A 24294-nucleotide genomic window follows, 5' to 3' on the forward strand; every position below is an offset into this window, starting at 1 on the left:
GGCTTTCCCTGGCACCCTCGTCCTCCTCACGCTGGCGCTTCCACGGCCAACACCTCCGGGGCTGTACGGGTAGCCAGCGTTATATCCTGCAACTTCCCGGTGCACCCTCCCTATGAGACGCTTTCCAGGCCCCACAGACGCAGTACTCAGAAAGCAGCGTTATCTGGTGTAAGGTAAACCCAGCGGCGCACACGCTGAGAAGGGAGCAGCAGTACCGCGTTAAACATGGTGGAAGGCCAAAGGAAGCTTCACATGCAATAATGGCTGCGGTGTAGATCAGCTAACCTTGGATAAGCCAAGAAAAGCTTGGCTTAGTATGGTTGAGTCTTGGTTTCGCTTGGTTAACCTTTGATTTAGCTGCACTGCCGACCACGTCTCAAAGCCGTTCGGTTCCGTGCAACGCTCACAGGAGCAGGCCAGGCGAACGCGGCGTTCATTCGTAACGTAACGCACCGCTCCCTTCGCCGGGCACGAGACGAGTCACGTTTTCCGAAACGACCTAGCGCCGCATGCATGGGGGGCTGTGGGGGTGGTCGGCTGCCTCGGCCGCAGCGGCGGAGGCGACCGCTGTCGGCGCCCGCAGCACCGATAGCGGGCTCGGCGAAACAGTCAATGCCATTTGAGGGGTGCATCGCTGTGGGTGGGTCTCCGGTGAGAAGGACACCTTGCGCAACCTCCAAGAAATCGCGGTACGAAAGTAGCAAAGCTTTGCTTTAAAACATTATCACGGGACATGCAGGGATCGCAAAGGTGCCCGCCACGCTCCCGCATTGAGGGGAAGCAACGGGAAGCCGCGAAGGCTTGCTGGGACTGCTTCGTTCGGCGCCTGCTGGCCCGACACATTTTTCTGCCGCCGACCGCATGGACACTGTCCAACGTTCCCTGAATGATGGCGCCTGCGGGAGAGCATGCCGGCGGCGCGATGGCAGCTCCCCAGAGATGCACATCGACAGCGTGTTTCAATTGCATCTGCTTTTGCAGTTCGTCTCGGGGACCAGCCACAGAGGAACCTGCGCGCGCACGAAACGGACTTCAACTAACTCCGGAACGGGCTGCAACCTACGAGGCTGCGATCTACGCCCAACAGACGCCAGCAAGTCGTTCACGCTGTCTGAAAAGGAGCTGCGACACGCCAGCTTTCCGCAGTTCGGCAGCGGCGCAAATCGACTGCGTGTTTCTTTTGCGAGTGCGACATTCCGTTTTGAGCTAGTTGGAATATTTGTGTATGTGGTTTGCACCGCTGCCGAACTCACTTGTTCACCTTGTCGTTTTTCCTTTTTCACTGTACTTGACTCAGCATTCTGCGCGCGAGACATGACGAAGACGATACTATGAAGGAATTGACGGTACCGTGGTAGCGTCGTCGTCTCTTTGCACAACGACGCTACCAACGCCCATCGATCCGAAAGCGCTCCCAATAACTCCCCAATCGTCCCTGATATAGCGAAATGTGAACTGCAAAGCGCCTATTTGGCGAAGCACGAAATTTCTGGGGCTGACAATGTTGCAGCATTTCCAGTTTGTATCATGGATCACTGGAACCTTTTATTCGAAAAAGTCGTTTTTTTCACTGCAATCGAGAGAGAGACAGAAACAATTTTTATTGAGCCCATTTCAGGTGAGGATCGCAGGCGTCAGACGGTGTGGAACCCTATTCACGAGTCCATATATACCTTCACTGCAATCGAGTGCAGTGTTGAAGTGAAATTTTTCTTTCAAGCCACACACGTGAATAACGTAGAAGCCACTAACAGCTAACAGTGCAATGGCGCTAGAGCTGCTTGTGGAAGCGGATTCCTACCTGATTCCGTGCAAAGGATTCGAAAAGAGTGAGTTTGCTGCTAACTCCAAATGCCAAGAAAAGACGCGTGGTGGAAAGACCTGTGGTGGTACCTGTCTTGCTACAAGTTAAGAGTGCTCTATTGGCAGAGTGAATTAGTTTCTTTTCCTTCTCAGGAGGAAGTGATGTTGTATGCAATTATATACCCACGTGTACTTGTTCACTCTTCGTACGTGTTTGTGTAAATATCAAAAACGGATCACCGTAGTTGAAGACGTAGCAATTTAATTTTTTGTCATCGAGACTGAACACTGCGCAGTACTCAAAGCAAACTTTTTCCATCGCATTTGCAGTACAGCCTTGATATTTGTGCATTAAAAAAAAATAAAGTGCCTTAACTCTCATTTCTCCTAGTTGCTGACTTAATCTATTTTTATTTGTTTTCAGTAAAATGTTGTCAGTCTAAATATGTACAGGAAAGAGGTACTGCACGTCAAAACTGAACAATTTGTTCAGCCTTTCACTTCTACTAGTTGAAGTGAAAGGCTGCAGTCGCAGGTGCAGACCCTTTGGATTTCGGTTTCCGTGTGGTCGTTAGTTTACATGCGGCTTTAAAAAACTGTGGTTTTCGTGCTTTGTGTGTTTATGCAAACGGGTATGGTATCTTCGATGTATTTTGTCTAAAATAACGTCGAGTACTCGGAAGCATGGAGTACAATTAATGGAAGTCGAGAGCGAAAGGTGAGTGACGTTCGGGATTGCATAGGTTATGCGTATCGGAACAGAACGCGTCGAAGTGCTCAGTGAGAGTTGCGAAGCATATGCCACTCCAAGCCACTTGCGTGCTTAGTAAAATTACACTTGCGCGTGCGGCGAACTTCTTCTGGCTTGCGCTTCCGCCGCGCGCCGAGTCGTAGAGCAGGCGGCCAGGCGGGCATCGAACTACGGAAAGCAGCGCCACCGTGCGCCAGGCATGAACCGGCGCATCGCTTTTGACCGGCCCTTGGCGTCACCTCCCCCTTCTAGCCACCATAACCATGCTAAAAAAATAGGCGCACTCGCGAAGGTAGAATTAACGGGGGCCGACATCGATGTATGCTACAGAGGGCCTACTGCATGGTTTGGGTAGCGGACAAAAAGGAATTATGTACATACTCGCAAAGGCTAGGAAAATGAGAATGACTAACAAGGACCTCGGTTTCCAGTCATCTTTCCCTGTCTACGTTAACAAACACTTAATGAGACAGTGCAAACAGCTGCTTGGTACTCTGTTCAGAAGAAAGAAAAGCAGGTGAATTGGAAATTTGTGTGGGTAGTTGGAAGGAAGGTGTAAACGCGTAGAGAGGAACAGGGTCCCGCCTTGCGTATTACTAGCATGGCAGACCTGGCGAAAATGTCCTCGGTGCCGAAATAAATGGTGTTCGTTGACATGACGTTGCCATAACAGAGTTCATTCGGAAATGGCAGATTCTGAAGCGAGTGATTGTCATGATATGTGTGCTTTAAATCATTTGTTTGACGATTGTCCCAAGCAGTTTTCTGTTTCATTTAAACGCCCGGACCCTCGATAACAGCCAAGATCAATTTTGCAAACTATTTCTATCCATTTCGTTTACTTTTGATGTTCTGCTTTTTACGGAGACATGGCTGTGTGATGAAAATGCCCCACGTTTCCCCAATGACGTATAAACGGGCTCACGCGTTTACATGGTAGGGGTGGGGGCATTGCCATTCATGTTCAGCATACATTACCTCATGAGGTAGCAGCAGAATTTTCATTTTTAACCCCTATTTCAAATGCTTACCTGTGAATATGAGTATCTGTACCGTTATTAGTTATCGGGCACACGCTGGGAACAAACCATTTTTTTTATTTCTAGAAGGCCTCTTTTGTCACCTTTGCAAGGGCCGCAGGTCCTTCCTAATTATGGGTGATTTAATTATATATATGCTGGTAGATGATGCTCCACCCGACAGCTTCCTGTACTTATTATTTCTTTTGCTTGCACAAGTCTTATTACTAAGGCAACACGAATAGAAGGAAAACCTACAACGCTATTGGACTTCCGCATTTCAAATGTGCATCCACCTGACATCGAAGCAGGTCTCTCATCACTAGGCATAAGTGATCACTTGCCGATCTTGTTTGTTTCAGCTATCACAAAAAATTGAAAATAAACAACATGACCTGACGCGCAGGATTGATGAACATAGTTTGAACCGATTTCGCTTGCTGGTATGTAATACAGACTAGATGTGTATACTCAGTAAAAAAGACCCCAACACTGCGTACAAGTTCTTTGAAAAGATTTTTACATTTTTTGACTTAGCATTTTCTCTCAAGCAAGTTATAACGCGAAAGACCTGGATTAGCGCAGATTTGTTGGAAAAATTGAAAGGAGAATAACATGTATCATTCTTCCGTAAAAACTCGTGATAGCGATAAGTTCAAGTCTTATCCAAAATTTTGGAATCATTTAAAGGGCGAGATAAAAAAGAGAAAGTAAGATATGAAGTTAATAAAGGCATGTTTAGGGGCTAGTTAGTACAGTCTTGAATTCGATAATAACGTGCGCTGCATATTTGGACGGGGAACACGGACAGTGAAAAAGACAAACCATACGATGGTGCGCACCATCGTATGGTTATTATCGAATTTAAGATATGAAAACCTATTCTCCAAAATTAGTGAGGACACAAAAAAGTGTGGAATAAAATAAAAATTTGACTTAAAAGAAGCATAGTAACCCTACGCTTAATAGAGAAACACCCACAGGAGTGTTGACCTGTTACAGTGCAGCTTCAGCAATCGACATATATTTTGTAAATAGTGCTAATTACGATGAAACACCTAGTGCTGATGTTGATGTACGAAGACTCAAGTTGACCGAGTTTGCGGTTATGAATTCAGTATCCCTAAAAAGTGCCGCACTGTCTCGAATTGAATAATATTGCCGCCGGTTTCGACGAGATGAAAGCAATCACTATTAAATATATGTCTGACATGATATCTCAAATTTTAACCGTCATCATAAATGTAACTTTTGAAACTTGAATTTTCCCCGTCCGTCATAATTATCCAGAATATCTACCAAAAATTAAAGTGGTAGCGTAAAGGAAATGTCAAGCTATCAACCGATTTCCGCCCTACCTCCCTTGTCGAAAGTATTTGATGGTGCCATAAAAAGATTAGAGAGTTTTTTGAATAATTATGAGGTAATTATCAATATGTAGTCCGGTTTTCAGATAGGGGAATCAACTCAACAAGCGCTGTTAAATATCAAACATGACATTATACCTAATTTTGAGAATGGACTCTACACTTAAGGGCTGTTTGTTGACCTTCGTAAAGCATTTGATTTGGTATGCCACGATGTTCTCGTGACTAATTTACATAAACACGGTGTTCTAGGTGTTGTGCTAAACCTAATGAAAAACTACTTAGCTAACCGCTCCCAATTTGTGAAAGTGAACCAAGCGTCGTCATCAATGTTAAGCATAAAAAATGGTGTACCTGCGGGGTTTGCACTTGGGCCATTGCTGTTCATCATACACATAAATGATCTGTGGATTATTTTTGACTCCCCCAAATTTATCTATATGCCGAATAGCAGTTGACACCAATATATTTTTTACAGCATCTTCGCTTACCCAAGTACAAAACGTAGTGAATGCTTATCTCAATCAATAATCCGTCTGGCTTCACATAAGTTACAGCTGAACGCGAAAAAAACCAAATACATAAACGTTACACTTGTTAACAAACAACTAGATAAAAATATTGATTTTTTTTTCTTGAAGCTAAGCTAGGCGTGTAAAAACGAAAAATTCTTAGGCGTGTGGTTCCAGGAAAACTTGAGTTGGAGCACTCATGTTGATAAACTAGCTTTACAACTTAGAAAATCGATTGGTTGCTTAAACGATATGTCACGACTTATTCGACTCTCCCACCCTCCTCGCTTCCGTTCGGCCGGTTGAGGTGTCGGCGTAACGCCAGACAGTTACCGGCCCCTTTCCCCCCTCCCGCCCCCCCCCCCCAACAATCACTTCCTCCTCCCCTCCTCTTCCTCCGACTTATTCATTTATGATTAAAAAACTCTGTATTACACGTGGTTCTATTCCAAGTTACTGCACGCTAGTATGGAGAACCACGACCTGCAGAAACTACAACAGAATAACTATACTTCAGAAAAAGATTTTAAGACTATTCGAAGGATATACAGCCCCACCCTCGAGTTCTGCTGATTAGCCCACTTTTTAAAAACATGATATATTGCGAGCAACCCAAATTTACTATCACAAGTTATGACATTACATCAGCAGCAACACATTATGCGTCAGCGACACTTGCGCCCAAAATCCGCACTATCCTTTCCTAAACCCCAAGTAAAAAGACCAACCATTACAACTAACTAGGTAAGCAACACGTAAACTACTAAGTTCTCACCTTTCTATATTACGTGGGCCACCTCATAGGCCTAAGTTATATAAGATCAAACGAGAAATATGCAACATTACTTATAAAAGCATGACATACAATTCTCGGAATGTTTCAGACTGTGTATCTGTGAAGGGCATGGTCGAACTTCTCTTTAGTTTTTGAGATGAATCATTTTTGGGCAACATTTGAATTTTGTTTGCTTTCATGTGCCATGCTAACATTGTATGTTTGGATTTATTACGGGACTTCATTTTAAGGACTTCGTTCTTTTGTACGTGCGTGCCATTCTGAAATAGTATTTTGGTGTACGTCGGAGATGTCTGCTGTGCAATTTTTCATATTGCCGCGAACCATACATTGGGTTTGTTTATTTGTGTTTTGCTTTTACCGCCCGGCTGCGCCGGTCTGTGTTATCTCTGCGCCAAGGGAAGCGCGTGTTCCATTCTTTCTTTCTGTGCCGCATGTGTTATCTGTTGTGATAGGGAGAGCATTCCGATCTAACGTGAACAGCCCAGAATAATCTTCTTGGATCTACTATGTTCTCGATGCGAATCGACGTTTCGAGAACCACGCGCGCCAAAAGATAAAAAGCCTGCAGTGCGGACGCCGGGGCATTCGATTCGACGTCACTCGCCTGTGCAAGTCGCTTTGTTGACCGCTGCTTCGCCGCCTCTGTATTCTTTTGAGTTGTTAGGGGAGCACAAGTTCGCTCCAATAAACGTGTTTCTCATTCAACACCACTGCATCGTCCTTGTCTTCGTGACATCTGGTGGAGGTGCTGGGTACGCACCCTTCATGCCCACTACAACCTCGAAAAGCCGCCAAGCCAGTCCAACAAGAGCCAGCCCCCGCCTGCAAGATTTACCGCCCGAGTTCGGTCTTCTGCCAGAAGGGCCGAAGAGAAGGAACGCTGCAACCAACACCATGGTGCAAGAAACAACGTCGCCAATCATCCTGCAGCAGCCCCGAGAACCGCCATCGTTCCGGGGAGCCCCCGCTGAAGACCCCGAAGAATGGTTGGAGAAGTTGGAGCGCGTCCGCATCTTCAACAGGTGGGACGATGAAGAAACGTTCCGGCATGTCTTCTTTTACTTAGAAGATGCTGCTCGAACTTGGTTCGAGAACCATGAGAGCTCTTTGACCGACTGGACTCAATTCAAGAGGGAGTTCCTTAAGACCTTCACTACCGTGGTGAGAAAAGAGCGAGCTGCGCTTTTGCTTGAAACTCGAACGCAGCACCCCAACGAAGGAGTCGTGATTTTCGTTGAGGAGATGAAGCGACTTTTTCGTCGTGCGGACCCTGAAATGACCGAGGAAAAGAAGCTCAGGTTTCTAATGCGAGGAGTGAAGCAAGAGCTTTTTGCTTGTCTAGTCCGTAACCCTCCGAAGACAGTGGCCGAATTCGCGTCTGAGGCGGCCGCGATGGAGAAGACGCTAGAAATTCGAACCAGGCAGTACGACCGCCCTGTCAACGCGCTGTTCTCGGAGACCATCGGTGCTGCAAATGGAAGCTCCGATACATTGCGAGAGACCATCCGAGCAGTGGTCAGGGAGGAGCTTCGGAAGCTTTTTCCAACGACGCCGCAACCTCAAGTGGCTTCCCTGACCGACGTAATCCGAGAAGAAGTCCAAAACGCACTGGGAACTTCTACGCCGTCGGAAGCACCCCGCGAACCACAAGCCATGACCTACTCCTCGGCTGTTCGTCAACCCCGCCCTGCTCCAACCCGTCGTCAAGAGGCTGAGCCATACCGCCGTCCAACGCCGCCCGCCCGACGCCCTGTAGACCAATACCAGACGCCAAGGAAGACCGACGTGTGGCGAACGCCCGACAATCGCCCGCTGTGCTACCACTGCGGAGAGGCCGACCACATCTACCGTCGCTGTCCCTACAAGAGGCTCGGTTTGCGAGGGTTCTCCGTCGACGCCCCACGCCCCCGATACGGCCAGCGCCCTGCTGAGATCGAAGAATACCTCTCCAACACCAACCGAGGACCAGCCCGCTTCAACCGTTCACCGTCGCCCTACCCGTCTCAGTCACCAAACCGCCGCAGCACTGCTGACTTCTCACGTGGAAGGTCCCCCAGCCCACGCGGGGGAAACTAAAAGCAGCAACTTCGGGAGGTAAAGTTGCACAACGGCGGAAAAATGAAAACCCTCCAACGACGCAGCGACTCGCTGAAGACCATCATTCACGACATGCCCTCATCCCGACGACCCGACCTAGCCCTAACGAGACTCCTGAACACGACGACAGCTACACGGCGCGACGCGTACCCGACCTGACCAAGACGTCCGTTGAGAAGACGACGACAACGACGATGCACAGTGCCCGACCATCAACACGTACAAGCAGAGATACGACGCCCCGACGAACCCGCAACTCGAGGACGACTGCATCTGACGTCAAGGTGTCCATCGACGGCTTTGACGTAGTCGCCCTCGTAGACACGGGAGCTGACTATTCGGTAATGAGCGGACCATTTGCGTCTAAACTGAAGAAAGTTATGACCAGATGGGACGGTCCGCACATACGCACAGCAGGAGGCCACCTCGTGACGCCAAGTGGAACGTGCACATCGCGCGTCACCATAGACGGCACAACGTACCCTGCGGCGTTCGTCGTTCTGCCTAACTGCTCCCGCGACGTGATTCTCGGAATGGACTTTTTGACGGACAACGGCGCAATAATTGATCTGCAGACCAAGTCGATAACATTTTCCTCCAATCACTCCACGACGCCGCAGCCGAACCCCGATCACCGTGCTGCTGTCAGGATCGCCGACGATCACATCACCCTGCCACCCCGCGCAAGCTTGATGATCGCCGTCTACTGTGAGGATGCTGCTTCTGACATCGACGCTATCGTAGAGAGTGATCGAAGGTTGCTTCTCGACCGCGGTGTCTCCGTCGCAAGAGGCATTGCGCACTTTAAGCAACGCCAATCTCACGTTTTGGTCACTAATTTCACCGAAGAGTACCAGCATTTAAACAAGGGAGCTGCAATTGCGTTCCTCGAAGAAACGCAAGAAGCAAATGATGTGATCGCAGTCGCCGACTTTGAACGCACACCCGTAGAAACATTCAAGCTCCCGCAGCCATTCGACGTGAATCCGGCGCTACCGCAAGAACAACGGAAAAAATTATTGGCTTTGCTGCGTCGCTATAGCGAATGTTTTTCGTCGAGCGCAAAACTACGTCAGACCCCTCTAGCGAAGCACCGAATAATAACCGAAGATGGAGCCCGACCTACCCGACAGTCACCGTACCGCGTCTCTTCACACGAACGGGAAGCCATCCGGACTCAAGTCGACGACATGCTGAGCGATGACATTATACAGCCATCGAAAAGCCCCTGGGCTGCGCCCGTCGTACTCGTAAAGAAAAAAGACGGCACATTAAGGTTTTGCGTTGACTACCGGCGACTGAACAAAATCACGAAAAAGGACGTGTACCCCCTCCCCCGAATCGACGACGCCCTCGACCACCTCTGCCACGCGAAGTACTTCTCATCGATGGACCTGAAGACCGGCTACTGGCAAATTGAAGTGGACGAGAGAGACCGAGAGAAGACTACATTTATAACCCCAGACGGCCTATACGAGTTCAAGGTGATGCCGTTTGGGCTGTGCACAGCACCAGCGACGTTTCAAAGAGTCATGGACACTGTGCTAGCTGGCCTTAAGTGGCACACCTGCCTCGTATACCTCGACGACGTAGTGGTATTCGCCCGGACTTTCGACGAACACCTTGCAAGGTTGGAGTCTGTACTCGAGGCCATTCGTACGTCGGGGTTGACGCTGAAGCCTGAAAAGTGCCGTTTCGCATACGGGGAACTCAAGTTCTTGGGCCACGTCGTCAACGCCGCGGGAGTCCTACCTGACCCGGCAAAAACTTTAGCCATTGCGAACTTCCCAAGGCCAAAAGACAAGAAGGGCGTGCGGAGATTTCTCGGGCTGTGCGCATACTACCGGCGCTTCGTCGCAAACTTCGCACGCATTGCAGAGCCACTCACGCGCTTGACGAAAGATACCACCCCTTTCAGCTGGGAAAACGACCAAGAAAAAGCATTCGGCGAGCTGCAAAAACGCCTGCAAAGCCCGCCCGTGCTCGCTCATTTCGACGGAAATGCCGAAACGGAAATGCATACGGACGCCAGTGATATAGGCTTGGGTGCCGTCCTTGTCCAAAAGCAAAGCGGCTGCGAAAGGGTAATCGCCTATGCTAGCCGTGGTCTGTCGAAGGAGGAGAAAAACTATTCTGCCTCTGAGAAAGAGTGCCTGGCTATTATATGGGCGATTTCAAAATTTCGCCCATACGTGTATGGAAGGCCATTCAAGGTTGTAACAGACCACCATGCGCTGTGTTGGCTCGCCAATTTGAAGGACCCCTCTGGCCGTCTTGGGCGGTGGAGCTTGCGCCTGCAGGAGTTCGACGTTACAGTCGTTTATAAATCCGGCAGGAAACACTCCGACGCCGACTGCCTGTCCCGCGCCCCCGTCGACCCACCCCCACAAGACTCTGATGAAGACAGCGCGTTCTTCGGGATCGTGACGGAGAGCGACCTAGCCGCCCAGCAGCGTGCCGACCCCGACTTACGCGTCATAATCGAGTACCTCGAGGGATGCAACGTTGCCGTTCCTAGGACCTTCAAACGCAGTTTACCAGCATTCAGCCTGAGAAACTCCGTCCTTGTGAAGAAGAATTTCAGCCCCGGAACAAGAGCGAATTACCTTCTCGTCATCCCCGCGGACCTTCGTGACGAAATTTTGGAAGCGTGCCACGACGACCCGTCTTCCGGACATCTGGGCACAGCCCGCACTATCGGAAAAATCAAGGCGAGGTACTACTGGCCCGGCCTTACCTCTGACGTCACCCACTACGTCCGGAGCTGCCGTGACTGCCAGCGACGAAAAACGCCGCCGACAAGACCCGCCGGACTTCTGCAACCGATCGCCGTCCCATCGAGACCATTTCAACAGATTAGAATGGACCTTTTAGGCCCGTTCCCTACGTCACGATCACAGAACAAGTGGATTGTCGTAGCGACAGACTACATGACGCGCTACGCAGAGACCGCCGCTCTTCCGAGGGGGACTGCACAAGAAGTGGCGAAGTTCTTTATAAGCCAGGTTGTGCTGCGACATGGAGCCCCGGAAGTCCTAATCACAGACCGCGGAACGGCATTTACTGCGGAGCTGATGCAAGGAGTATTACGCTACAGCAACACGGATCACCGAAGAACGACGGCGTACCACCCCCAAACGAACGGACTAACAGAACGTCTGAACAAGACAATCGCAGATATGCTGTCAATGTACGTTGACGTTGAACATAAGACTTGGGACGAAGTGCTCCCGTATGTCACGTTTGCGTACAACACGGCTATCCAGGAGACGACACAGCTGACGCCGTTCGAGCTTGTCTACGGTAGAAGGCCGACTACGATGCTCGACGCCATGCTTCCGCACGTAGAAGACGACGACCTCAACGCCGACGTCCACGGATATCTTCAACGTGCGGAGGAGGCCCGCCAGCTCGCTCGAGTTCGTATAACGGACCAGCAGCTGGTGGATGCGGGCCGCTACAACCTCCGACGCCGAGACGCCGAGTACCAACCAGGGGATCGTGTGTGGGTTTGGACTCCCATCCGACGACGCGGACTCAGTGAGAAGCTCCTGCGAAGGTATTTCGGACCCTACCAGATTCTACGACGTGTTGGCCAACTTACCTACGAAGTGATCCCCGATGGTGACTCCGGCACATCACGACGACGCACGCGGCCCGAAGTCGTTCACGTGGTTCGCTTAAAACCTTTCTACGGACGATAACGAATTTTATTTTCATTTGTTCGGACTGTCGCTTATGTTAGCATCGGGTCGATGCACTCTTAGAGGGGGGGGGGTAATGCCGCGAACCATACATTGGGTTTGTTTATTTGTGTTTTGCTTTTACCGCCCGGCTGCGCCGGTCTGTGTTATCTCTGCGCCAAGGGAAGCGCGTGTTCCATTCTTTCTTTCTGTGCCGCATGTGTTATCTGTTGTGATAGGGAGAGCATTCCGATCTAACGTGAACAGCCCAGAATAATCTTCTTGGATCTACTATGTTCTCGATGCGAATCGACGTTTCGAGAACCACGCGCGCCAAAAGATAAAAAGCCTGCAGTGCGGACGCCGGGGCATTCGATTCGACGTCACTCGCCTGTGCAAGTCACTTTGTTGACCGCTGCTTCGCCGCCTCTGTATTCTTTTGAGTTGCTAGGGGAGCACAAGTTCGCTCCAATAAACGTGTTTCTCATTCAACACCACTGCATCGTCCTTGTCTTCGTGACAATATTATGTTCTTCATGTAAATGCATACCCGTGCAAGACTGCTGTCGGGAAAAAATCATCTGTCAGGCTTCTAGCCTTTTGGCTTTTACCCCGGTCTTTCCGTCATCTTGCCCTATATGCGGAAAGAAAAAAAACTTCAACTTAAAACTTTATTCCCGAGAGGGGTGACGCGGAGTGGACCGACAAACTGGTTAGTCGAGTTCGGTTTGGTGTATGCTTGTGCCGACGATACTGAGATGCGCGAGGGCAACGTGCTAACCACTCTACCTATTTAAAAACATAGGAGCAAAGAACTTGGTCCATCGGAAGCAAATTACTGTCCACAGAAGAGCGGAACCGCGCGGTTGTCGCGCTACCTGCTGCCATGTTGGAAACGCAAGTGGCCTCATGCACGTACGCTATTTTGCTGAAATAGCATCCCCTCGTCTTCCGTCCGCTAAACGCAGAAGCGGCTTAGCGCACGGCGCATGCGCCGTGCGGACGCCGCAAAATAGCATTCGCTAACTGTTTGCGTACGGCTGCGTACGTTATTCTAAAGCTATCTAATATTGCGCCTCGTTCGTTGGCATGCCGTAAGGAGCATGCCACAAGCTTTGGAACGGCAACCATACGTGGCGTTCCTTTGAATGTCAGGCTCATTTCTCCCGGACTAGAATTTCTGTATAAGCTTCCGTAGGCATCCCTTTTTTACCGGGCAGACCGAGCTTGCCTTCCCTCCGACTCCTGTATGGAGAGGAGGGAGGCGCGCGAGGATACCCTCGCTCTAACGTTACCTCGCCCCACCTGAACAGGGGCATCCACGCCTTACTTTACATTTCCACGAAAACTACTTCTGCAATACTAATACTGCCGTCCGTGTCCGCCCGCCCGTCCGTCCGACCATCCAACCATCCATTTTCTATCCACCCATTCACTTATGCATTCACCCAAACATGAACCCATCCACCCGTCCGTCGTCCGTCCGTTTCTGTTCACCAGAATATAGTGGTTTCACATTTTGAGCACCTTGCTAGTTTCATAAACTTGTGAGTATTTAGTGCAAATGTGGACATTCACATTGAAGCTTACCTTCAAATTACTCCGAATGACAGAGTCAAAGACCTCTTCGGTAGTGTCGTAAAAGGAAGCAAGCTGACCGCCGTTTCCGGCACAGTTGACCAAAATGCTGGCGGGCAGAACACTCATATTTCTGATTTCATCGAAGAGACATTGCACGGATTCTGCGCTCCCAACGTCAACTTGAATGGCCCGGTGATCGCCATCACCTGTTGAGATTTCCACAGGTAAATAGGGATAAACCGCTGTGTAAAATTGCCTCGATGTTACATTTTAGGAGGCCGTAAATTTTAATCTTCGTAAGCACCTAAACGAAAAGGACGTTCTGGCTCACTTATTATTTCCCCAAGCTCTTCTGCTATGCATCACTCTTTTTCTAAAATCTTGAGGTCTGGTCATTTCAATGGTAAACGTTGTGAGAGGTTTTCATCCGGCAGGAACAAGATTTTGGCATTTGCGTTCGTGTTCGATCCATTCATGCAGGAGTCCAATGACAGTGCCTTAGTCTTATTGGTACGCATTCACGTAGGAGCCAGCGGCTACGTTTTTAACACAACTCTAAATGAACACACAAACTTTAAATAAAAAAACTCCCCCCACCTCCCCTAAGGGGATTGTGCGGAAATGCGAATGCATTGGGTGCACCGATGAGTGCGCTGCGGCAAGCAGTAACGGAGAGAGGCGTGCGCTCCACTGCATTTATATACATTTTCCGAGCGCAGCGAGCGGAGAGAGGGTACGCGGAGAGGAGAGAGAGACCCGCGCAACACGCCCGCCCCTCGCGCGAGCTCTCTCTCCCGCCGAGCTCCGCGATGCGTGCGCCCTCAGACGCCCGAGCGCGCTCCTTCTCTCCACTCACTCTCCGCTACTCCGTCCAAGCTGCGCGATGCGAGCGCCCTCACACGCCCGAGCGCGCTCCTCCTTTCCCCTTGCCCTCCGCTACTCCCGCCCGAGCTACCACCTACTCCGGTTGCTAGGCGCGCCGCAGCTGTTGCTAGCGGCGAGGAGGAGCGCGGAGAGATAACACCTGCGGGCGCACGCCGACGGAGCATGACACCCCTCCCCCCCCCCGCCGCGCCAAGACGACGACGACGACGACGAAGGCAGAACTACGAGGCGCGCTCTCACGTGCGCTCGCGCTGGAGGAATGCAGGCGCACGCCGACGGAGCATGACAACCCCCGACTAAGAAATGCATTCGCATTTAAAACTCTTCATGGCCTAAGCATCCGTTCCGGCCGCCCTATGAACAAGATATTTCGCACACCAAGCGCTGTCAGCATAAATTCTGACTGAGAGGGAAAACTCTGCGGAAATTTATATTACTTTTCGTTTGCAGATAAATATACATTAGTAACACCTGATGGCCTTCATGCTTTTAAGACATAGTGGGCCCTTCTATTGCCGAGATATTGAATGCAAGTCAAGGTTCAACTTTTATAGTTTACTGAGAAAAAGAACATTGTAAAAACTCCTAAAAATTTGTCATGAATAGATACCAAAACGTCAGGCAAAACGCATGTTTTTTTCAGTTTGCATCCAGCCTCTTCACAATATAAGCCCGCATTAGTAGAATGGCAACATGCAGCCATTCATTGTGCCTATAAGTGCCTATTTAAACGTCAGTGGCCATGTTGTCTTTTTGGCGCCTCTAACGCCTTTCCAATGTTTGTCGAGGGTATGTCAGCCTAAGTTCATGTTGTGCAAAGTGTACAAAGGAAACACATATTTAGAGTTTACTCTTCGCAGTACATGCGACCAATATACAAGGAGTCGTTAGAAAAACATCAGAATTAGGTAAGTCATAACCATGAATTTTCACGTAAAGATAGCACCCTAGCCTGCTTTTAAAGAACCCTTACAGGTAACTCAGATCAAAACAACCAGTGCAGTTCGACGCAGGACTGCGTACCTAACTTAAGATACGTAGATTGATTTGATTGTGGGGTTTAACGCGCCGACACAACGCAGGCGATGAGGCGCGCCGTAGTGGAGGACTCCGGATTAATTTTGACCACCTGGGGATCTTTAACGTGCGGCGAAATCTTGTACACACGGGAGTTTTTGCTTTTCGCGCGCCAACGTCGTAGGGATTTTGAACCTATTACATTTTCTTTTTACATAAAATTGCCGTAGCTTTTGCATGCGCAATCTGCAAACCATGGTAAAAATGTCACGCTGTGTCTCTGCCCGTCTATCAGCTCCTGCATCTGGTATAAAAACTACGCAATATTACGGGAAAATGCACTGGGAGATCGTGGCTCAGTGCTCGTAATTCAACAATTTTTCTAAACTTTTGGCTCGATCCCCAGTAGGTACCAACAAACGGGTCTGGAAGAAGTGGAAGGGCAATAACACGACAGAGAGATGAAATACGCAGGTTCGGGGTCAAAGAATGGACTCGAGCAGCGCAAGACAGGAGCGGTTGAAGGTCAATGGGAGCAGCCATTGCCCTGCAGTGCACCTGACCAGGCTTTTGATGACGAAGACGATGCTTTCAAAATTCCAAACCATGAAAGTGCGCAGTCATCGAAAGGCCTTCATGCCTGCAAAATATTCTGCATTCGGTACTCGTACTGGGCAGAGCTGCAGCCGAGGCCTCGGCGGATTCCAAGTTGATGTCCGCGACGACCAGCCGCGCGCCCTTCTCGGCCAGCAGGCGGCAGATGGCGCTGCCGATGCAACCGCCCCCTCCAGTCACTACGGCCAAGCGCCCGGAAAGCACCTTGTCACACGTCGCCATCCTCTTGCTGCCTGGGTATGAGAACTTTCAGTACGATTACAATAAACTGAAAACCTTCATTGCAAAAATGACCCCAACGGAAGCAATAAACTAAAGTGAGAATTGTAACAGGCTAGGTATCAGTACTTGTACGTAATAGCCCCCGTGTTTGGATACTGTCCCGATGGCGCGAAGGAATATGGGAAATAGTAAATGAAGGTTTGCATAGGCAAAATGTCGTCGTACCCCTCAGGCAACACTTGGCGGCACTGCGCGAGAAAGTGTCGTATGTCATTGTCTTATGTGTATAACCCTTCGGTTAAGTGAACTACTGAACGTGCTGCAGTGTCACTTGATAATTCGTCATTGTTTGATAGCCATTTTTCGTATTTTATTCTAGGTGAACTTTAACGTTTATTCTGCTTTTTTCGCACAAAAAAAGCCAATCCGGCGTTCTAGACGAAGTACAGGTAAAACGGATAAAAAACGTTTTTTGTATTGTAACACCGTGTTACGAATCATCCCGCAACAGCACTTTGTGCAATACTCCTCGGCTGTGCGGCGAATCGTCTACTACGTGCGTCTTTCAAGCAGGCCTCCCTGTCGGTGACTCACGCGTGCAGACGACGGAGCGAAACGCGTCGCTACTCGTCTGGATCGCTGGCGCCATGCTATCGGCGTGGTTCAAACTTCGGCGTTGGCAGACGAGGCACGCTTCAACTTGCCCGAAGGACGCGGAAGCCGCTGCGGAGACCTCCTCTCTCGCCTCTCTCGGACTCAGCGTGCGCCGCTACTACCGACCGCTCACGAACTCTGGAAAGAGTATTGTGTGTGTTTGTGCCGTTAGTGTCGTGTGCACCATCTAGAGGGAACGCTTGTTTTGACCATTGGCCCTTTGCGTATAAATAAGACCCCCCCCCCTCCAAGCGCCGTAGTTCATTCCTGTTTGAGCAGTGAATCAATGCTGTCACTCTTCTCTAGTCCTGTACTGTAAGCTCGCCCGTCGGGGCATTGTTCTTTGGCTGCGGCTCATCTCTCGCCATGAAGTAAACAACTTACGTTTGCCTTCGGCTTCTGATCTTCGAGGCAGCAACATTGGCTGGCCGCTCGCTTCACCACGCTACCACACGTATGACGGAGGCGACGGAGCTAGGCTCGGGTACGCCTTCCCGTATGCAGCAACGGGTTGTCAGCGGTGGGATGACAACGTTGCAATAACCGGTACTTTCACGCATCTCTAATCTCTGCCTGTATTTAGCGGCTTTCCCCACCCAAATTCAAATGACCGAAGTATCAGCTGTGTTCTAAAAATGCAGACTGACAGTGGGTGTTAAAGTAAGGGCCAGTGGTTGTACTGCCAATTATAAAAATACCTAAAAAGAGAACACGCTCTGTGAGGTCACAATTTTTGTAAATCGGAAATGAGTTCTGACTTGCGATTTCATTTTGTTAATTAAAAGCCAACAAAAGTAACCATAGTTCAGTAAAAAGTACGCGTTACGCTCTTTCGAAAAAAAAATGAAGAAATTTAGTGTCGATTTTATTGCGATAATCTTCCTTAGGCTATTTATACACAAGACTTTAGGTATGTCTGTCTGTCTGTCTGTCTGTCTGTCTGTCTGTCTGTCTGTCTGTCCCTTGATTCAACAACCCGGACAAAAGATGAAAGTACTGTGGAATGGGAAATTTACCTGGGCAAACCCTGTCCAGACTTGTTCCATATTTCATACTTGTCAACATTGTTAAGCAAACAGAAAACATTACGCATGTTTGGTGCGGACCATCAATACATAACCGATATCGGGCAATGATCATTTAATTTAAAATACATATGCGATAACTTGATATTTGATATTTGAAATACCTCGATATTTGCGATATAAAAAACACGCTTTTAAAACAATATACTCAAGCCAAAAATACAAAAAAGAGCTCGGCCTCGAGACTACGCCTCGTGGAGCCATTCACAGTCAAACAATAAAGAAAGGTTTTAATAGATGGCCTGCGAGCAGATAAAGACGGGAAAATTGAATTGACCTCGGCAAGATTCCACCGTGTTTATTGTGGGAGGATCGAGACGAGAGAGGAATAGTGCGACGTGTTGGAGGGGGTAGAAGAGAGGCCTGGACGTGGCTGCAGCGACAGAAGGCAGCGATACGCAGCCATTTTTGTTTGAGCCATTCCATTGCACTAACCATAAAATAATCGCATTTAAACTTTGCGGGTATGATTCCGGTCCCGTGTTCGTTCGCTGCTCGCATTTTACCTAACCCATCGCACGCGATACGTCTGCATTGGTTCTCTTCAATAGCCCTTTAAGCGCATGAAAGCGGGCCTTCTTTGGGGTAGTACCTGACGTCCTCTATTGGTCCATTTAGATATTGGATGTTAAAGATCGTAAACAATAGGTGATCGATCGGGGCTCTAAAACTATATGGGGATGACTGGTAGACGACGGGCTACTCCTGAATTTACCATTCGTTGTCAAGTGCTATTTACAAGTACTGCTTTGGTCAGGTTTTTATACACTTCCGGTAAGAAGAAACGTCGTCTACTTGCCCCCGGTGGTTTTCGGAAACCCCGGCACCTTTTGTTTCTGCAGCATGGCTGGGCGACATTGTGATGAACCCTTTCTTTGCGGTCTTATCACGTCCATGTCCGGAAACTTGGGCGCAGCTTGTTCAAACAAGCGTGTATCCTGTCTATGTGTAGTGCCGTTTTTCTGTCCGCCATCGACAGCAGAACGTTCATCGTGGTGACTGAGGTGATTGGAACCTGCACGTTTCATGATCCTGGGTCCACGACTGCTTGGAACTGTCTTTCTGACATGCCGCCCAGAACAATCACTGAGACATCGTGAAGTAAGCACCCACAGCTGCGGGCGTTGTGCAAAAGACAATAAGACACCTACGCTCCTTTTATTCTCTCCCTCCGACTCTAGGCAGTCAGTACGCCACATGCCTTGGTCAAATAAAAATCGTAATTGTACCCGGACCTCAGTAAAACCACCAGCCGCATAATACGGATCTGCAAACGTAGCACTTCTTTGATGATCCCTCCAAGACATCAATGCGCCGACATCGGCTGCAAGGCAGCAAAAGCTACGATAAGAAATTGTTGATAACCGCATACCACCCGACAGCAAGCACTGATAATAGCGCGTATAGAGATCTGTCTCGGGCAAGCGAAAATGCGTATACACTAGTGGAAGAATTGCTGCCTACGCTTACCGAAGAGTCCGGCAGGTGACAAAATCTGTGGGATTCGCCGATGCAGGCGCTGCAAGCCTAACGCAGCTTTTGTCGCCGGAAGCGCAGAAATCAGAGCGCTCTTTTTGTCCTGAATGAACGTTACCTGTATCCTCTGTATGCACAACGCGTAAAAAAGCTTGAGCCGAGAGGTAACAGCGCGTTTCCTCTAGCCCCGGAACACGGGATTTACCAAACCACGGCTTCATTTAGTTTTCTTGTGCTTCAAATCGATCACTTTCTAATTCTACTTTTTTGTTATTTATATTTCGAAGGAAGTAGGCTCAAAATGGCAACCGAAGTACATCTGAATACGCTAGCTAGCACAAATGAACGGTAATAGCCTATGCTTTTTCTAGAAAATAACGCTTTGAATTTACAGTACAGGGTAAAACGTGAAAATGTGCTTAGAATAAAGACAGAACTAAAATAACACGTCAGGCACCGAATTAAAGCAAAAAATATACAGAGGAGAAAGTGCAGTAAACCAGAACTCGATCATGCCTCCCGTAAAAAGAGCTGCTGAATGCACAGCACTATAATGTAAAACCAAATTCTACCGATGGTTGACAAACGTCAGAATAGCAAAAACCTAATGTTCTATTGCAAAATAGCAATTCAAATTACTCAATACCCAGCAGATAAATTCTAAGATTACAAGGATTATTTTGTAGTATGGATGCAGATTGGTGAGGGCTCGCCAGCAACAGCACTGCATTCGTCTTTCTTTCCAATACCTCAGACTTCCGTCCTGAACTTGTGTTTACTCCTTCACCGACAGTTGCAATAAAACTCAATGACAAGTAGCCAGCAGCAGGAGATCCCCTCCCCCCTACGGATGACGTAACAGTGAAGCTTTACGAGCAGCCGAAACCGACGTCACGTTTCACCTAATTTCTGAACTAGACTTCGCATTATCAAGTCCTCGTTTTTTGTGTGTAGTGCACACTGTTTAAAATTTGCTTTTGAAGGAACTATAAAGATGAAACAGTAGTTTGCTTCATTCGGAAGATTGCCACTCCATAAATATAATACTGCCTATTTTACGCAAAAGTCCACACAATTATTGCAGATCACAGGACAGATGAAGGATTGGCCACTCACCAATCACTTTCTCCCACTACCTCTGCAGTGTCGTAGGGAATATTGCTTGACGATTGGTGGCCATTCACGAAAGCTAGAACAAGTAAACGTAACAGTGTTATACTAGTGTGGTATCTGGTTCCGTTTGATGGCACCATTTGAATGGCTCCACCAATTGAAGAACACTGATTACACTGTTTTTGGTGCCTTACCAATGAAGTAACTACTGACGTTGTATACTGCGAAATTTCAACGTCGGTAGATGTTAGTGATATGTTTCGTCAAGACAGTGTTCTTCAGATCAGGAATGGGGCCGAATGAGCTATAAATTTTTAAGAAGAAACCTTTTAGGAAGAAGTATAGGCAGCAATATGGGCTTTTTCGTTTTACCACGTGTATTGTACGAAAGAGAGAAAAGAAGCCGAAAATATGTTCACAGCGTGCAATTCAACTTCAAGAGGGAATGAAGGTTCATTTCGTTTACTAAAGGGGCGTTTTACCTGAGCAAAGTCATTTTATATGTTAATACCAGTCTTTGATATTATAGATGATCTTTTGTTGTGTTTTCGAATACCTTCCATATTGTGGCAAGAAAGTTGACACAATTGGACCGTCTAACAAGCTCTAATGCGCTGTGCTGTCACTTGCATTTCCTTTTTTCAGTTATTTGTGACGGTAAAGAACTCCGATTTAGGCTGCAGTGATAAAATTGAGGTCTTCACGAGCATTATCACGAGCATTTTTCAAACAAGCGTGTATCCTGTCTGTGTGTAGTGCCGTTTTTCTGTCTGTGTCTTTGTGTAGTGCTGTTGTATGTAGTGCTGTGCCGTTGTATGTAGTGCTGTGGATCTTTCTAAGCTTTTTTTAGCTTAGCTTTGTGGCGATGCTACAAAATTGCATATTCTGAATGTCTTGTACGCTTTGTTGGCTTGTCTGCATAGCAAACACTTTCATATTACATTTTCTCCATGTTACTTAGGCTCATGTTGCTTTCATGTTACTTAGGTATTGTTAAAAAGCCAGGTACAAAAACATGCTTAAAACTATTTATGCAGGCACCTTTGCGCGCCATACTATACTGTCAAGATCCCGTGCTCCATACATTCACCAATTTATTTTGCAATCACTGAGGGGGACCCGTTCTATTTATACATCGGAACAAGTTCAGATCACATGTAGTGTGTAGGGGTTCCGAAAAGCGGTTTTCGGTTACTGTAGCATTCAACCAGTTTAAATTTTCCTTATGCTATGGTCTTCTGCCTTGCAATAATTCTAAATAATCGTAGCTCCATCAAAAGGTTTTCAAAGAAACTTCCTTATAGCCTAATCATATACCTCCTTTTTAGTTGTGCGCATGCATGCAAAGACACACCAATATTGGTTTCAAAACATGGTATAAAATGAGTGTGGCTTGTTGACTAATGCTACGGATCTATAAGCAGCAAAGCATGTGAGTACAATATGATGGTATGGCCATCTAGGGAGACGCGAAACCAAAAGAATTGTCTTGGTTCAACGTCGTTAAACCTTGTCATGTGAAAGCTCGGAATTGCGCAAAGAGCACGCAGTGAACCCGCATACAACTACACCGCAAGACAAAACACAGACGCTGCTCGACCCACTGTGTGCCACAGCAGGTACGTGCAGTGAATTTGAATGCAGCCACTGTCTCGTATCATTTTCTAATGGCACGCAGCTTTAATCTTTCCCCCTATCCCCCTCTGTGCACCCCTCTCTTTAGAACAAATAAGCAATTAGAGTCTTATTGCGCAACTGCACAAGGCACTGGCTGTACGTTGGCTGAGGTTGAAAGTCCGATTGTGCTACGGGGTACGAGCTGCTTTCGGGGTTTGTACCAGAACAATAGTTTTCTCTCTAATAACTTTGGGAAATGTTATACAGCCACTTTGGAATGTCCTAGCACAATGCTACATAATTTTAAAATATTTATGTTACTAAAATAATGTTACTAAACTAGGAGCCGAAACAAAAAGGACGTAAACAAAGCACGTGAGAACAAACATTGGTATGGTGTCTCACTGTTTCACACTTACTAGCTATGTATTAGAGATGCGTTGACAGTAAGCTGTCTGCGTGTACAGATCTCAGTTATGTTTCATGGGTTCACATATCCTTACATGTTATTGTGTGTGCCTCAGTTCATTACCTTTGTGTGTTCATAGTACTGTGTGAAATGTTTCTATTGTAATGCTTCGATTCTTTCAACGCGGCGGTTGCGTGAATATTGCGTAGAGTTTTGGTTCCGTCAGGTGGATAAGTGAGCTTGCCCTGACCAGTTTTGTGGCTCTGGATGGTGAAAACATAAAAAGAATGAGTAAATAAATTAAAACCACTTATTTGATTCGCTGTGAAAGAAATTTGGACGTGCACTTTTGCCAGGTGTCTTTTAAGGGGCCATCAAAACAAAAGCAACATTTCAACAAAACGACTGATTCGCCCCAATAACAATACTAGCCATTTTAATGCGTGCTTAAAATATTATCTTAGATATTAAGGAAAACAAGTGAAGCAGAGGAGCCACTTGGTGGCCCACCTATTTTTGTAACCACGGCATCTTGTTTGTGCGATCGGCCATTGCCAAAATAACTGCAATGGTCACGACTGTGCATCATAGCTGTGCCCCCTAGTTCTTTCTGATGGTATCACGTAAATGCTAATGGGGAGTTACCACATAATTAGCTATGTTGTAAAGTTTTCCCTGTAATTGGAAAACTTGAGCTGTAATGCTTTTCACACGAGTGCCTCCGCCATACATGACGCTCAGTTTCTACACTTGAACGGTACCCCTCTTGATTTTCCATTCCATTACCCGTCGGACTGACCTAAGTTTCAGTCGAGGATTTTTCTTGCACTACCACAAGTTCGTGTTGCACAAGTGTTCACTGGCTGCAGCCATTGAACGGATACCTTTATTGTCAGTAATACAACGAGCTTACCATCTACTACTTGAACGTGCTACCGAATTCTCCTAGACCATTATATTTCTACTCCTGGTTTCTTCTTTTGCGTTCCAGTTGGCACTGAAAACTTACGCGGTTCCATTTACCCACCTTTTCAAGAATATTATTACCTAGCTGATTACTTTTGCTGGTGTGTGTATTCAGCGTTATCTTTTATTGCTTTGTATTCAACTTTAACCCTACGACACAGCTTTCTGAAGGCACATCCCACCGCAGTGGCTCCGTGGTTAAAGCGTTGAGCCTGTATGCCCAAGGACGCGGGTTTGATCCCGGCTGGTGTGGCTGCTTTTCTAATGGTGGTAAGAAGTGAAAAGCCCTGTGTTTTAAGATTTTGGCGCGCGTTAAAGATCAAAAATTAACCTGGAGCCCTCGACTACGGCGCACCTCATAGCCCAACTGTAGCTTCGGCACGCTAAATTCCACAAACAATCAACCAACCAGCCAAGTCAACGTGCGGAGTGTTGCCGGCGCAGTATAATTCCCCGCGGATATTTTCCCCTTGGGTTGTAGTGGCCTCTGCAAACCTTTTCAACATTCACCCACCTATTCACAATTATTACCCAGTTGAGTCATTCTGAATATCTGTTGATCAGTACGTTGTATTGCTTTATATTCATCTTTAACCCTACGACGGAGCTTTCTTAGGGCAGTT

General features: G+C 47.8%; 1 protein-coding gene across 1 annotated transcript; it reads right to left on the reverse strand.

Annotated features, from left to right (window-relative positions):
• Window positions 1-13475: 13475 nt before the first annotated feature.
• On the reverse strand, window positions 13476-19789 carry LOC144175678 (D-threitol dehydrogenase-like). The gene is made up of 4 exons (XM_077704720.1): window positions 19561-19789; window positions 16180-16362; window positions 13622-13818; window positions 13476-13520 (listed from the first exon to the last, which is right to left on the reverse strand). The coding sequence occupies exons 2-4, from the start codon at window positions 16349-16351 to the stop codon at window positions 13476-13478; spliced, it is 414 nt and encodes a 137-aa protein (XP_077560846.1). The 5' UTR covers window positions 16352-16362; window positions 19561-19789.
• Between the last annotated feature and the right edge of the window lie 4505 nt (window positions 19790-24294).

The sequence above is a fragment of the Haemaphysalis longicornis genome, unplaced genomic scaffold (assembly GCF_048455015.1).
Source record: "Haemaphysalis longicornis isolate Haplotype H1 unplaced genomic scaffold, Haemaphysalis longicornis Haplotype H1 scaffold_3, whole genome shotgun sequence".
NCBI classification, from domain to species: domain Eukaryota; kingdom Metazoa; phylum Arthropoda; class Arachnida; order Ixodida; family Ixodidae; genus Haemaphysalis; species Haemaphysalis longicornis.